We start from the raw sequence: 15,647 nt of genomic DNA on the forward strand, positions 1-15,647 counted from the left end.
TTATTGCACCCACACCAAATACATATCATGTTTCAGTGACAAATTTGGCATTTTTTGCAAAAATGTTGTGGCAACCCTGCAGGTTCATTTCAAGGAATACGGACAACAACACGAAATATCATGGCGTCACAAAAGTCTCCAATTAACCAATCAGCTGACTGGATTGGCCCAGCAAGAAGTCAGTCAAGAAGGCAATGGGAGAGTAACAAAAGTTAAAGACCTCCGATTCGGGTCTGCCCTGATCTCTGACTTAGTTCTTCCTTCCTTACTGGTTATTCGAAACATCAACAAAAACAAGCGACCCCATGCAGAGGGGGAATCGTGCCACGGAATCAGCTGTAATGGATATTAAGTTCCTTTAATAAGTCACCGCCCACCAATCCAATGATCCATACAGAAAAGACGTGCAGTGTTGTCTGTGCTTTTTTTTTTTTTTTTTTTTTTTTTTTTTTTTTTTTTTTGGTTAATAACTAATATAAACTGCTTTCCTTGCGGAGGGAACCCGCATTTAGACTCGATGACCCCGTACCATCCTCTGTTTTAGGGGTACAATCGACGTGCACTTACTTGCAGGTCTGATAACCCAGATGGTCTCATTGTTGGAATGGAAACACTCTCAAACCAGCGCAAGATATTCTCCATTAGGTACAATTACTACGTACAAAACGAGCCCATAATTGCGTCCAGTTATCAGACCTGAAAATATGTGCACGTCGTTTACAATATATTGCTTAAAACTCCTTTTCAAACAGCCTTGACTACATTTAGTGGACATTGACTTTATAGAATCTAATGCCTGCACTTAACTCTTGCCTACAGTATACGCTTCTTCTTTGTAATGCCTTAAAATAACTTCGAACTGAGTGAAGAGATTGAGAAAAAAAAAAAAAAAGAAACCAAAAAAAAAAAAAAAAAACATAAGAAGGTAAGAGGGTTTATAAACAACAAACGATACACCATTTTATGTGTTAGTTACACGCATTTTGGCGGGCAGAACTGGTGAGAATTTTACTTAACCGCATTCCGCAAGTTATTTTCTTAAAAACTGTTATCTTCGTCGCTATTTTTGAAGCAAAAAAAAAAATCTCTAGAGACATGTCTATTCATGGATCACCTTTTTACAACAACAAAACACACGAACTGTCTTCATCCATACATTCTACAGCCATCACAACATTCATCCACTATACCACAACAACTCCTATCTGGGTATTTGCTCATTGTTGTTTTCTCGGTCAAGCGACTGTGACAAAGGCAACAACGTCTACAACCCAACCAACTATCCTCAGGTCCACTCTACCGTTTTAGGAAGAAGAAAAAAATGTCAAGAAAACATTTGCTTCAAAAAAAAAAAAAAAAAAAACAAAAAAAAAAAAAGATTTAAAAGACTCTAACTGGTCAAACAGTCTAACATCGATATCACTTCTCAAAATCTTCACATTGACGACATAATTTTGGCAATATTTGAAGCCAAAATTTTGTGGCCAAAATGTAGAAAACTGTTTTTGGCTAGAACACAACAGCATTCGTCTCTATATAATACAGTATACAAAAGGGGCTGGTTGTTAACAATGAATGGCGGGCAGACAATTAGACCTGTCTTTCGACTACTTTCTCCCAGGTGGGTTTGTTTTGATTGTAACCCCGAGCTTGTCCTCAGTCCCCCCCCCCCCCCCCCCTCCAAACGCACACTTTTTTTTCCATTTTGGTCAAAGAGAAAGTTTTCTTAAAATAAATGTTGAGAGCCAGGCCTTATTCAACACAGAAATGCGTCTAAAGACAGTATGCGCTTGGCTAAGAAGCTCACAACATTGCCATCCGGAAGTATAACAGACCAACATACAAAGCTCTGTGTAACCTTAAACGTTTATAGTGTGGATAATACAGTTTAGTGAGAATTACTCAACAAAGACTCGAGTGACGTCAACTTCATTCTATCTATACTGCCCTGGCGTACTCTGAAAAACACGTTTCAAAAATTTTGGCCACAAAACTCGTCATAAAAAAAAGGAACATAAAGTCGAGTAACTGAGATACGTTCTATCATTTTCAAGAGGATTCAGAGCATGTCTTAAATCATCATCATCAAGTGCCAGGCCTGTTGCAGACATCGGCGATCATGTCCCTCCAACCACATCTGTCCTCAGATCTTCTCAATAGCTCGATGATTCCTGTTCCTCCTCCACCAATTCATCCGTTAAGATTGTCAATGTAATCCATCCTCTGTCTCCCTCTTCTTCTCTTTTTATATCGAGGGGTGCCTGCGCAAAGGCCGTAACGTCAAAAATTTCAATTTTTTGTTTTTTACATAAATCAACTTGGTTTGGAGTAAGGTTTATTTCTACAAAAAAAAAATATGCAAAAATATTAATTAATTAATTTTTATTAATTAAAACCCGAACACCGTAACGTTTTTAGACAAATAATGTGACTGCCCAAAAGCCGTAGCTTGAAATACGGCTATAAGATTCTTTAAACAGTGCCTATCAGCCACTGCCCAAAAGCCTTAACAGTAACTACCGTTTTACCGCCTGACGAAAAGGTGGAAATGCAAAGGTAAAGTTGACTGCCCAAAAACCGTATCTAGCAATAAGGCGTTCGGGCAGGCATAGAATTATGCCACCGTGGTTACAATGGCGAGCTCAATGGCCTTGACTGAATTTACGGTCTTAGAGCAGTGAAAAAGATGGGGTTGGAAATGAGAGTTAGATCAACTGAAAGACCGTAATGTGACATTGTATGAGATTCTACAATGACATTGATGCAATATTGTGTTACAATCTTGTAAAATTCGACTTTTAACGTTCAAGATTGATGGTGAAAGACAATTGGGTAACACTTAATCCAAGTCTTGAAATTCCCTACCTGCCAGTATCAATTACAGGATAAGACATCACAACGTAAGGGATGGGTCAAGCTCTGGATTATGAGACGTTTTATTTTCCTTTGGCCACCAATGAACTTGATAAGTCTAACTATTACTTGATTGAATCTGCGTTTTGATGATTAAGGAAAGCAATCCTGATCATTGCTCTGAAATGTAATTTTCACCTCGTATGCATAGATCTCATCATAGGGAAAGAGAGAGAGAGAGAGAGAGAGAGAGAGAGAGGAGGCAGAGAGAGAGAGAGAGAGAGAGAGAGAGTTAGAAAGGAGAAAAAGAGAGAGAGAGAAAAGGAAAGAGTGAGAGAGATTTAGTGAGAGAGGAGAACGCTAGAGTGAGAGATAAAGAGTTAGTGAGAGAGAAGAGAGAAAGAGAGAGAGAGAGAGAGAGAGAGAGAGAGAGAGAGAGTTGGTTGAGAGAGGAGGAAGGGAGAGAGATATTTGGTTAGCGAGGGGAGAGAGAGTTAGTAAGAGAGGAGCAAAAGAGAGAGAGAGAGAGAGAGAGAGAGAGAGAGAGAGAGAGAGAGAGAGAGAGAGAGAGAGAGAGGATAGTGGTAGCGTATGGCTGCAACTCCAAATTCATTTCCTCAACCCATCTTGGGAAGTCTTCCTCCGCCCTAAGAACTTTTTCATAGCCACCTACAGTTCTCGTTACTGGACAGTGGAGGACGCTGTGATTGCTGGTCTCTGGAGCTGCCCGGCACTTTCACAGGCATCACTGTTGCCACTTTTCCATCTGCACATATTTGATGCAGTTCTGCCATGTCCTGTTAAGGCGATTTGAGAAAACCCAGTATTTCCTGGCATTTTGGAATGCAGACATTCTTTTGATGGGATCTTTTATGATGTATCCTCCTTTTGGCGTTTCCCTGTTCCACATTTCTCTCCAGTTCTCTTTCACTCTGAAGTCTACCATTTTTGTTAAGTGGAAAGGTCTTCTTGATTTGAGTGGTTGTTGTTGAAGGTGCTCCCTTTATGATTATTTGTATAGGAGTGTTATTCGTGGCTTCATCAATTCTTGCATATATCCTTTGATTAACGTCTTGTCTAAGACTTGGCGATGCAATGCCACTCAGTGTTGGGAGCCACTGAGTTGGAGTTGACTTGAGACATCCTGTTATTATTCTCATTGATTCTCTTCATCGGATGTCAATGCGGCTTACATGTGGGCTCCTCATCCAAAAGGCATTCTCACACATAGTAGCACAGTGCCAAAGCAGACATTCTCAGTACCTGTGGTGAGGCTCCCCAGGTGGCAGTTGTGAGTTTTCTCAGCAGGCTGTTTCTTCTTGCGATTCTCTTTGCAGTTCCCTCAATGTTTTCGGTAATCAGCTGTCTGTCAAATGTTAGGTATTTAGGATTGGGGTTTGAAGGTAGTATTGAGTTACCAACTATGATTTTCAATTCCTTTGTTGCTTCTCGATTATTCAAGTGGAAGATTGTGGATACTGATTTGGTGGTGTTCAGTTTTAGGTACCACCTATCCAAGTATTGTTTCAGGCGGGAGGTGTCTTTGAGTTAAACTTCTTCAATCTCTTTACAGTTTTTCGATTGATAGGCTAAGGCCCAGTCGTCAAGGCATCCAAGTTTGAGTACTTGGAAGTTTGGCATGTCAGAGATATAAATATTGAAGAAAGTTGTGTTAAAACTGAACCTTGTGGTCCCCTGTTTTTAATTTTTGATATTTTGCTTTTGTTTCCCCCAATATGACATGACATTGTCTTGTCCAGTCATGGTAGACAGCAGTTTAAGCGTCTTTCAACAGGGAATCATTTTTGAAAGTTTTAACATCGTCCGCCTATCCAAACAGATTCGTGGGCTGCAGTTATAAGTCTATTAGGACTGCACCAGTTTTCTGGGCTTTTTTCTCCCTCAAAGCCTGCTTCAATGTATGAGGTCAGTGCAAGGACCTGTTCACGTCTGATTCTTTGTAGTCTAAAGCCCGCTTGTTCTGGTGGTATGCAGGGATTTACAAATGGGTTGATTCACTCTAGTACAATTCTTTCCAGGAGCTTGTATAAGCAACAAAGTAAAGATATTGGTCTGTAGCTGGATGGTTCAGACATTGGTTTGTCTGGATTTAATATGGCTATTACTTTGGCATGTTTCCAAATTTGTGGATATGTGCCCTTGTCCATGATGTCTGTCATAGTATTTGCCAGCCAGTTTAGTGCTTCTGGTTCAAAGTTAGTAATCATGTCGTGTTATAACTCATTAATGCCTGCAGTTTTGCCATTTTTCAGAGAGAGAGAGAGAGAGAGAGAGAGAGAGAGAGAGAGAGAGAGAGAGAGAGAGAGACGAGACGAGAAAGAGAGGAGAGAGTGAGGGAGGAAACAGATAGAGGGAGTTAGTAAGAGAGGAGAAAGAGAGAAGGAGTTTGTGATAAGGAGAGAGAGAGAGAGAGAGAGAGAGAGAGAGAGAGACGAGAAAGAGAGGAGAGAGTGAGGGAGGAAACAGAGAGAGGGAGTTAGTGAGAGAGGAGAAAGAGAGAGAGAATTTGTGATAAGGAGAGAGAGAGAGATCGTGAGAGAGAAGAAAGAAAGAAAGAAAAAGAGAGAGAGAGAGAGTCAGTGAGAGAGGAGAAAGAGAGAGAGAGAGAGAGAGAGAGAAAGAGACTTTGGAGAGAGAGAGAGAGAGAGAGAGAGTTCGTGAGAGAGAAGAAAGAAAGAAAGAGAGAGAGTTAATGAGAGAAGAGAAAGAGAGAGTCAGTGAGAGAGGAGAAAGAGAGAAAGAGAGATTGTTTGTGGAAGAGGAGAAAGAGAGAGAGAGAGAGAGAGAGAGAAAGAGAGAGAGAGAGAAAGAGAGAGAGAGAGAGAGTGAGAGAGAGAGAGGGTCTGTTAGTGAGAGAGGAGACAGAGATAGGGAGTGAGAGATGAGAAAGAGAGAGAGTTAGTGAATAAGGAGAAAGAAAGAAAGAGAGAGAGAGAGAGAGAGAGAGAGAGAGAGAGAGAGAGGTTGTAAGTGGGAGAGGAGAAAGATAAAGAGAGAGAGAGTTAGTGAGAGAGGAGACAAATGGAGAGAGAGATAGATAGAGAGAGAGAGAGAGAGAGAGAGAGAGAGAGAGAGAGAGAGAGAGAGAGAGAGAGGGAGTTGTTGAGTCCCTCTATGGACGAATTACGATTATTTGCATCAGAATGAATATTTACTATAATTTTTTAAGTCAAAAATGTGTTTAGAGCTCTGTTATTTTCTTTATTTTCTCAGTGTTACGGTGTCATTTCGTATTTTTAAACAAAGTACATCAGTCATTCACTCCTGCCCAAACACCGTATCGCAAGTTACTGTGTTATGGCAGGCCAGAATTACGCTTAGCTGTGGTTTTTATTGCACCGTATCACTAGTTACAGCTTTTGAGCAGAATGTGTTCAGGGTAATTTCTCTTGACAGCTCTGTCTTATTCCCGGTTACGGCTTTTGGGCTGCCAAACCTCCACCTGAGAACGGGATAGGCGGCATGCACTATGCAAGTAACATGATATACAGTAAACGGGCAGAGCGATACTGTGGCATTTTTCAAAAAATGTCCCGGCACAAAAGCCGTAATGAAAATAGCTACGTAAAATGCGTCGTTTTATTAAAAATGACAATCTAAAAGTGACCGGGGTCCTGACAATCAAGCAGACTATATAATCACGGTTGTATTGGTATAAAAATCATCACGATAGTCTTTTGTTAACTATATAAATTCCATCCGCAAAGTTTTGATTTGCTCTCCTGAAAAATCAACGAAACCATCGTTACGGCTTTTGCGCAGGCACCCCTCGATATATTTACAGCCAAACTGCTACGGGTCTGAGAAGGATGGATGTCTACGGGACACAAAGTATAACATTATGTGCGGATATGTGGTCTTGTGGTATGACACTCGCTTTCGGATCGTAAGGTCCTGGATCCGAGCCTTGCTCGGTGCATAGTTGAGTCCTTGGAAAAGACTCTTTACTCATATTCTCTCACCGTAGGTACTCAGGTGTAAAATGAGTACCTGGTGGTTAACAGTGTTGTCTCTGTCGGAAAAAAAATAATTGTATTATCGCCTAACATGCGTCATGTCTCGTTCTTTATGCTCCGTGTTGCTGTTGGTCAGGGGCCTTTTTGTAAATCGCTTTGAGCACGTTTAGTGGATATTGCTCTATATTAAAGTTCCACTTTTTATGTTCTTGAATGGCACAAAGGCAACTATTCGCCGAGAATAGTATGCTTACAAATGTATAGTATGATTTTACGGGCATGTCATCTTAAAAATTTTGAGAATGAGATAAGGATAATTATTGGTTAAAAAAATAAACAAAAATAAAGCAGTGGCTCATTAGAAAACGACTCATTCTGAGTAATCGTGTGTGACGCAGGTATCGCAAGCAAATTTGAAAGATTTACACCGATTAATAGGCCTGCCCCTGCCCCTCTACATCTCTTACAACGATAAATCAAGACTGGACACTGCGATGCAATCAGCGGTATTAAGATGTTTTGATCGCAGACGCATAAATTGCATTTACACAACATTGATCAGCACCGTGATACAATTATTCAATTACTCTCCATGACGGGTTTGGAGATTGGGTTGGTGATTATTATTGTTGATGTCCGAATATCATAAGGAGTGGCTGGTCACTGACAGGCCAGATTTGTGTATGGTTGGAGCGGGTGTGTCTTAAGACTTTAAAGTGACATTTTGGAAACATGGAGAGAACAAACCGGCCTCTATTCTTTAAAAAACGGTAGTGATTTTTACAGGGAAATAACTTCCACGATACAGCTGTCTTTCCGAGAATGTTAGAGTTGATATCAAACCAAAGTTGTCGGCGACGAGTTGGTGACTACTTGTCCGTCGGTCATTGTTTTGGCTAATTGTGAAATCCCCCTTGACCGATGTCCGAGAGTGGCACTAAGTGGATCTCAGGCCCAGCCAGCCATGCATGTATTGTGTGTCTACATTAGATTACATAGTAAACCCGATTGAGTGCGCGGTGTATGCGGGGGTGTGCAACAAGTCTTGGCTTTCGACAAGGTTAGTTTTGTTGTTTGAATTGACGTGACTGCATTTATTATTATTATTATTATTATTATTATTATTATTATTATTATTATTATTATTATTATTATTATTATTATTATTATTATTATTATACTTCTCCATTGTATATAGATAATATTAGTCATGGACGTTCAAAGACTTTGCTAATTTTGACTGAATTAGTCAAACGGAAAAAAAAAGGAACCAAAACATAATGTTGCTTGGAATAGAGGGACAAAAAAAACACACAAAAAACACATAAAAAACACCATAAAGTGGATAGATAACAGGAGAGGAAAAAAATGGATAGATTAAGAGGACCCTACCCTTTCTAAAAGTGTCCTAATACATTTGCAGTTTTATCTACTTTCTACTTCATCATAATTAAAATTAATTAAACGATTAATCTTATTTATTCGGCTCAAAGCCAAGTAGCATTGATCAAGTGTAGCAGTGCTCGATGCTTTGAGACTAGCAATAAAATAATTTTACTATTCATATAATTTGATCAGATTGTTGATTTTCACAGACTAAGTATCTATCAAATCTTGCTTAAAGAAATGTTTATGAGAAAAAAATAGCAGCAATCTTTTCATAGAAAAACAAGAGGATGAATGGTTGTTCTTCCGCAATGTATTTCGAGAATTATGATTCGCAGCCATGTCGACCCTTCTATGTTGAAGGAAGATTTTTTAGAGAATTGAAGAATCATACCTCGAATCAAACATCTGATAAAGAGATAATTATTTTTATTACAAGAGACACCGGACAACAAAAAGGCATATTAACTTGTTATTATTTCACGACAAACGTCCTAATAAAAGTGCACGATCTGATAAGAAATGCAATCAACCCTGTCCGCTACTGCATTGTGTGCCCTAGACTTGGGGCTCTGACCATGCAGGAACACGAAGATTGCAGCTGCTGATAACGACACCGATTTTGAAGTTTATTGACTATTCTATTGAAATAGAACCTGTAAACATTATTTTATTTCTTACTTTTGTTTTTTGTTTTTTGTTAAACGAACAAAATAAAATCAAGAAAAATAAACCAATCTTTTATTTTTTTAAAATGAACAATACACATCCCAAAATGCAGGTGTTTTAACTAGGATGTAAAACGAAATGTGTAATATGTCACACGTCGGTTCAGACTGATTTTACGTCGATATGAACCAAAATCATTGAAATCGGGTTGATATTATAATGTGAAATACGGCCTCAAAAGGTATTATTATGTCGGAAAAGAACAGCTGCTTTCAAACTGAATTTATTTGTTACAAGTATGAGTATACGTTTTATTGCAAGGAACAAATCAGGGAGCATGGCAAAACGCATAGGTTATGAGGTTAACCAATTTAATCTAATAATATTTCCTTTTACACGCAATGAATAGAAATTTACTATTCTATGAATTACACTGCAATAGGGGGGCTGTTTTATAGTTATAATATTATTTGTATGTGTGTATGTATGTGTATGCAATTGAGTGTGTGTCAGGTTTGTGTATATCTCAACGTATATATGTGTGTATGCTTGTATATATGTGTGTTTGTGATTTAAAAAAAAAAAGGAATAGTACAACACCAACCCCAATTGTTGCATAACGACACAAAACAAGATATGACATAAAACAGATTGACAAAGGAGCCCTGAACCGCTCGGCTGCCTCTGTAACCGGGGCCATTGTGGCAGGCACAAAGGAAGATTTAAAAGGACGATAGATAATAACAGTGGTTTATTATGTAAAGGGATACATATGTGTGATTCATACATCATAATCATACTTTGTGGAGATTTATACGGTTCACGTATATATATATATATTATATACATGGTTCATGATCAGCTGATATGAATCACTAGAGGTCTCTGGAGTTATTTATTTATTTAGAAGAAGAAGAAGAAGAAATAGAAGAAGAAGAAGAAGAAGAAGAAGAAGAAGAAGAAGAAGAAGAAGAAGAAGAAGAAGAAGAAGAAGAAGAAGAAGAAGAAGAAGAAAGAAGAAGAGAAGAAGAAGAAGAAGAAGAAGAGAAGAAGAAGAGAGGAGGAGGAGAAGAAGAAGAAGAAGAAGAAGAAGAAGAAGAAGAAGAAGAAGAAGAAGAAGAAGAAGAAGAAGAAGAAGAAGAAGAAGAGAAGAAGAAGAAGAAGAAGAAGAAGAAGAAGAAGAAGAAGAAGAAGAAGAAGAAGAAGAAGAAGAAGAAGAAGAAGAAAGAAGAAGAAGAAGAAGAAGAAGAAGAAGAAGAAGAAGAAGAAGAAGAAGAAGAAGAAGAAGAAGAAGAAGAAGAAGAAGAAGAAGAAGAAGAAGAAGAAGAAGAAGAAGAAGAAGAAGAAGAAGAAGAAGAAGAAGAAGAAGAAGAAGAGCATAATATACGGAAAAGAGAAGAGAAGATAGAGAGAGAGAAAGAAAGAAAGAAAGAGAGAGAGAGAGAGAGAGAGAGAGAGAGAGAGAGAGAGAGATAGAGAGAGAGAGAATGTGTGTGAATGCGTGACAGAGAGATACACATGGTCCCTACCTGTTTTAAGATAGCCTGAAATAAATCTAGAGGACTGCCCAGATCAATCCCTCTGGTGCCAGGTAATTGGTCCTCGTCAGATCTCTCGTGCTCATCAAAGAGCTGGAGTTGCATGTGAACATTCTCATCCTCGGTTTTTCTGAATAAAAAGAAGACAAAAAAGATAGATGGTTATGATGCGATGGTGGTCACTCGACACAGGAGTGAATAAGTACCTGGCTATAGACAGTAACAGCTATTGTAAGAGTTATAGTACAGTTAGGATGCCTAAATGGAGACTTGTACGGTATGAAGTGGAAATTAATGTCTAAACGGTTTGTTTGGGGAAATAAATGAAGCATTGTGAAGGGCATTGAGCATTGCGTTATGTAAGTGTTCATATCTATTCATATTGTAGTGGTGTTCATAATGATGATGATGATGATGATAATGATGATGATGATGATGATGATGATGATAATGCTTTGAATGTATTCTCATGTCTGAACACGTAGCCAGATCTACACGTTCATGGGGGGGGGGGGGGGGGGGGGGGGGGGTCTTGCGGGGTCGCCGGCGACTCAGCAAAGCATGGCATGTATGAAAAAACAGTTTCTTAGAATTTTGGGCTATGACTCGTCACGGATAACGAGGCCTGATTTAGAAGCCCCCCCCCCCTCTCTCTCTCTCTCTCTCTCTCTCTCTCTCTCTCTCTAGATATGTAGATGGATATATAGATAAATAGACAGACAGATAGATAGATAGATAGATAGATAGAGATATGGATGGAAAGATAGATATATATATATATATATATAGATAGATAGATAGATAGATAGATAGATAGATAGATAGACAGACACAGACAGACAGACAGACAGACAGATAGATATATAGATAGGTAGATCGATAGATAGATAGATAGATAGATAGATAGATAGATAGATAGATAGATAGATAGATAGATAGATAGATAGATAGATAGATAGATAGATAGATAAAGCGAAAGAGAGACTCCAATCAAAATTACATTTCTGGGAAAACGACAATTAAAGGCAGGCATTTACACAAATATCAACTTTGCTATGTATAAGCTATGGTAGACTTAAATATCGCATGATGAATCAACAAAGGGGTTTCCCCCATTGTCTACTGATAGTACTATATAAGAAGTCACTGGTTTCCCCACGTTCAACACAAAATACCTAGTCGTTTACAAAGCCTCTGTTCACTGTTCACCAATCGAGTCACTAATGTTTACATGTTTAACCAATCAACACGTTGTGTTTAATGTCACATGACACAGTCGGAAGGCTACTATTATCGAAAGACTATCAATCACAACAGGTGGCCGAGAGAAAGATCATAGAAAAAAATGATCACAACGTCTGCCCGCCAGATGAAACATACGAACACAAATCAATGAGTAACCTTAAACGTCTGTAGTCTGAGATATTAAAGTTAGTGGGTGATAACTAATCACGCAACTTGCGAAGTCCTAAGTTTTGAGAAGTTTTGCCAAGATGAGGGTCATTTAAATCGATAGATATTTGGAGGACGACTTTCTGGCCAAATAGTTTAAATACGTGTATTTTCAGAGTACGACAGTTAACTGGTTGATTGTAGAAACAGAAATCCTAAATGATAAAAAAAAAACTATGATAAAAAAGACAATTGAGTTATGATAAAAATGTTGATAATTGAAAAATGATTTTTTTTAAATGCCCCCCCCCCCCCACTCCCCTCCTAACCAACGCCTCCATATTGTCTTTCTTTTTTCTTTTTTTTTTACGTAATAGGATAGAACAATCGCCTACACCATTCCATTCTTGAAATTCCAGACTTGAAGGATAAACATACTCAACCCAGGCATAATCAATACATTATCTCATACTACGGTATTCAAATCAATCAAGTACCAAATACATGGTTATAAATAAAAGACAAGTACGATATCTAGCCCTCACTGGAAAGGACAGACAACCCCAAATCCCTTATCTGTGAATGAAAAGCCATTCATATAAAAAACGGCCAAACTCTGACGAAAAAACATTTTACAATTTTGGCCAGAAAAATTTCACTTCAAACCAATCGATCAATACGAACATCAAAGAATATTATTATATTGTCATAAAGTCTCAAACCTGGGGCTTCTCCAGTACCCCGTTTGAGAATTTTGAAAATTGAGTGAAGACCATCTTAACAATTCAATAATTGAAGTTTAAATATAACATCTCCGGCCAAAGTCTAAAAATGTGTTTTAGTTGGTTTACTGCGGAGTGTTACTAGTAGATACTCATACTTACAAGAGCCGCTGCACACTTCCGATAGCCATAAATACATCCATCGATAGAGACACGAGAATTCCGAGATAAGAAACATTAAATTCCAGAGAATGAAGCAATGGTGCTAATCTATCTAAGTCGTAAAACTTTTCTATAATTTAATCTCTCTCAATCACTTATCGCCCGCCCATGCACCGAGCGAGGTCTTTTCAATTAATTACTTTTCACTGATAAATCACTAAGTATTGATTGAACGAAGGGTTACAGGATCGGCCTACTGCCTGCTGTCGGCTAATGATGATGATTTGCGGTAAATGCTTACTAATATTGGCTGGCAAAATAAAACGGAAATATTTATGACTAATTAAACCAAGAAAGAAAGAAAAAGCGGACAACATACAAAAATAATTTAAAAAAAAAACAAAAAAAAAAAAAAAAAAAAAAAAACCAAAAAAAAACGAAACAACAACAAACAAACAAGAAACAAACAGAAAAACAAAAAAAAACAAAAAAAAAAAAAACAAAACAAAAAAAAAAAAACAAACAAACAAACAAACAAGCAAACAAAAAAAACCAATACACACAAATTATATTGAACTCTAAAAACAACATATATATATATATATGTATATATATATATATATATATATATATATATATATATATATATATATATATATATATATATATATATATAGCAATGATCACTGTGATTGTAATCACGGAATTATATATATTATCGTGGGTGTCAAATTAACAAGTTGTGTAACTAACATACAACTATATCTTTCTGATAGACACATGCACAAAATAAACAAAAAAATAAACCAAAAAAATCTAAACAAAAAACAAACAAAAACAAACAAATAAAAAACCAAAAATATCCCATAAAAATGCAAAACCGTGACGCTAATCGTATTATCCAAAATAGAAATAATCACTGGATACTTTTTACAACAGAAATCCAATAGCATATTTAATTTTTTTAAAAATCACAAACAAAACTATTGCTGGCAAAAAAAAAAAAAAAAAAAGGTAAATTTATTTCACATATAGATATATCTATAGTCAAAATGGTACTTTTTAAAATATTCCAAAATGTAGTGTTTACTATTGAACATAATATGACACGGGAAGATGTGAACTGTGTGCGGAGTGTGTGAGGCCAAACCTGTCCCCAAGCTGTGTTGAATTGGATGGGATGAATGATGTACATTGCACATTAATATATTGAATCATCTCATTTCATAGGGATGCGTGAGGGTAAAGCATCCCTGAAGGGTGGTGATTCATAGGTGATGGTAATGATGATGATGATGATGGTGGTGGTGGTGGTGGTGATGATGGTGATGATGATGATGATGATGATGATGATGATGCTGATGATGATGATGATGATGATGAAGATGATGGTGATGGTAGTGATAATGCTGCTGTTGCCTCTGCTGCTGCTGCTGCTGCTGCTGCTGCTGCTGATGATGATGATGATGATGATGATGATGATGATGATGGTGATAATGATAATAATACAATTGTAATAATATATTAGTTTTAATAGGAATACATGGAGGAATGTTGACGACGAAGAGCTGACGGATAGGACTGAGTGATGAGGGATGACGACTGTCTGTTGTTTACAATTAGGTCAGTAATTTACTGTACTGGATGAATGAATGGGTTGCCGTTCAGATCCTAGTGAACGAATGGGGAAGTCGATATCAAGAGAGGTTTCTCTGACCTTCACCCTCACAAGTCTCTCTCTCTCTCTCTCTCTCTCTCTCTCTCTCGCTCTCTCTCTCTCGCCCTCTCTCTCTCTCTCTCTCTCTCTCTCTCTCTCTCTCTTTCTGCACCCCTCTCTCTATATATTTTCCTTATATTCTCTTCCTTTTTAATTTAAAATTACGCCCTTCCGCTACGGCATCATAAGATACCGTCGTCTAGGCATTCCATGAAGGAATATTAATCCAGTTCAACAAAATGTCTATGTCACACATAAGTAACCATCAAAATGTTGTTCAACACAAACGTTTCAAAGGGCAAATTGAGGGTTAATAATCTGGCCCAGTAAAAAACAAAACAAACGAAAGTGCCTTAAGTGAGGCTTGAACCCGAGACCTTCCGGGTTACAGTAAAATGCCTTAACCACTCGGTCACTTCACACCCCTTCTCTTTGTGGATGTTTATTTACTCACAGTTGTCAACAACAACAACAACAAGACCCGGTCTTTTATTTAATCTCAACAATGAGCATTTCTATTCAACCATACAAAATATAAGGCCGACGCCCTTCTTTATCAAATCTTCATAATATCTTCTGTAAAATCAACGGCTTTTGTTTGTTATTGTTTGTTTATGTTTCCCTTTCAAGCATTCTTTGATTCGTTAGTATAAAATATCGATTTGTATTAATTCGATTGTATTGATATCATTATCGTTATAATCTTTACATTCGTATCTCAATGATTTACGGTGCGATTGTCCTGAGCGACATAGCAACCGTCCTCAAACAATCTAATGACAGGTTGTCGCGTGTATCGACAAGTCATCAAAATATCGTAAAGTCAAGTTTCCCACGCCTCCCGATAATTAGGAAAGTCGATTACAAAGGTTAAATAGACGATTACGATTTGATAACAATGCATCGATTTCACACATGAGTAACATGATACTTCAAGGTTTTTGGTACGATTGTTTAAATTGTACAATTGAACAACTTAATCAATAAAAAAATTGATATTTTTGTCAAGTCGTGACTAAAATATGACAGGTTCAAATGGATTGACAATAAATAAATTATCATTATAAATATTATGTATCAAAATCAAAATATTAATCCACCTAAATCGATAGAAACAGAAATAAAATTAGATATAGATAATTGAATGGATGAAATTAGGAACTTTGGTCTATTTTCGTTTTCTTGACCAATCAAAACGCTGATAATTTCAAATTCTGAAATATAATTTAAT

The 15,647-nt window shown here is 37.4% G+C and overlaps 1 protein-coding gene across 1 annotated transcript in view; it reads right to left on the reverse strand.

Moving 5' to 3' along the window:
* Positions 1 to 15,647, reverse strand: part of LOC144970637 (uncharacterized) — a 362,629-nt gene that overhangs the window by 54,794 nt on the left and 292,188 nt on the right. The window contains 1 exon segment of the mRNA XM_078910466.1: positions 10,415 to 10,553. Coding sequence (XP_078766592.1) covers positions 10,415 to 10,553 — 139 coding nt within the window.

Source organism: Berghia stephanieae, chromosome 4 (assembly GCF_034508935.2).
Source record: "Berghia stephanieae isolate SIO BIC M18660-M18661 chromosome 4, UCSD_Bste_1.3, whole genome shotgun sequence".
NCBI lineage: Eukaryota > Metazoa > Mollusca > Gastropoda > Nudibranchia > Aeolidiidae > Berghia > Berghia stephanieae.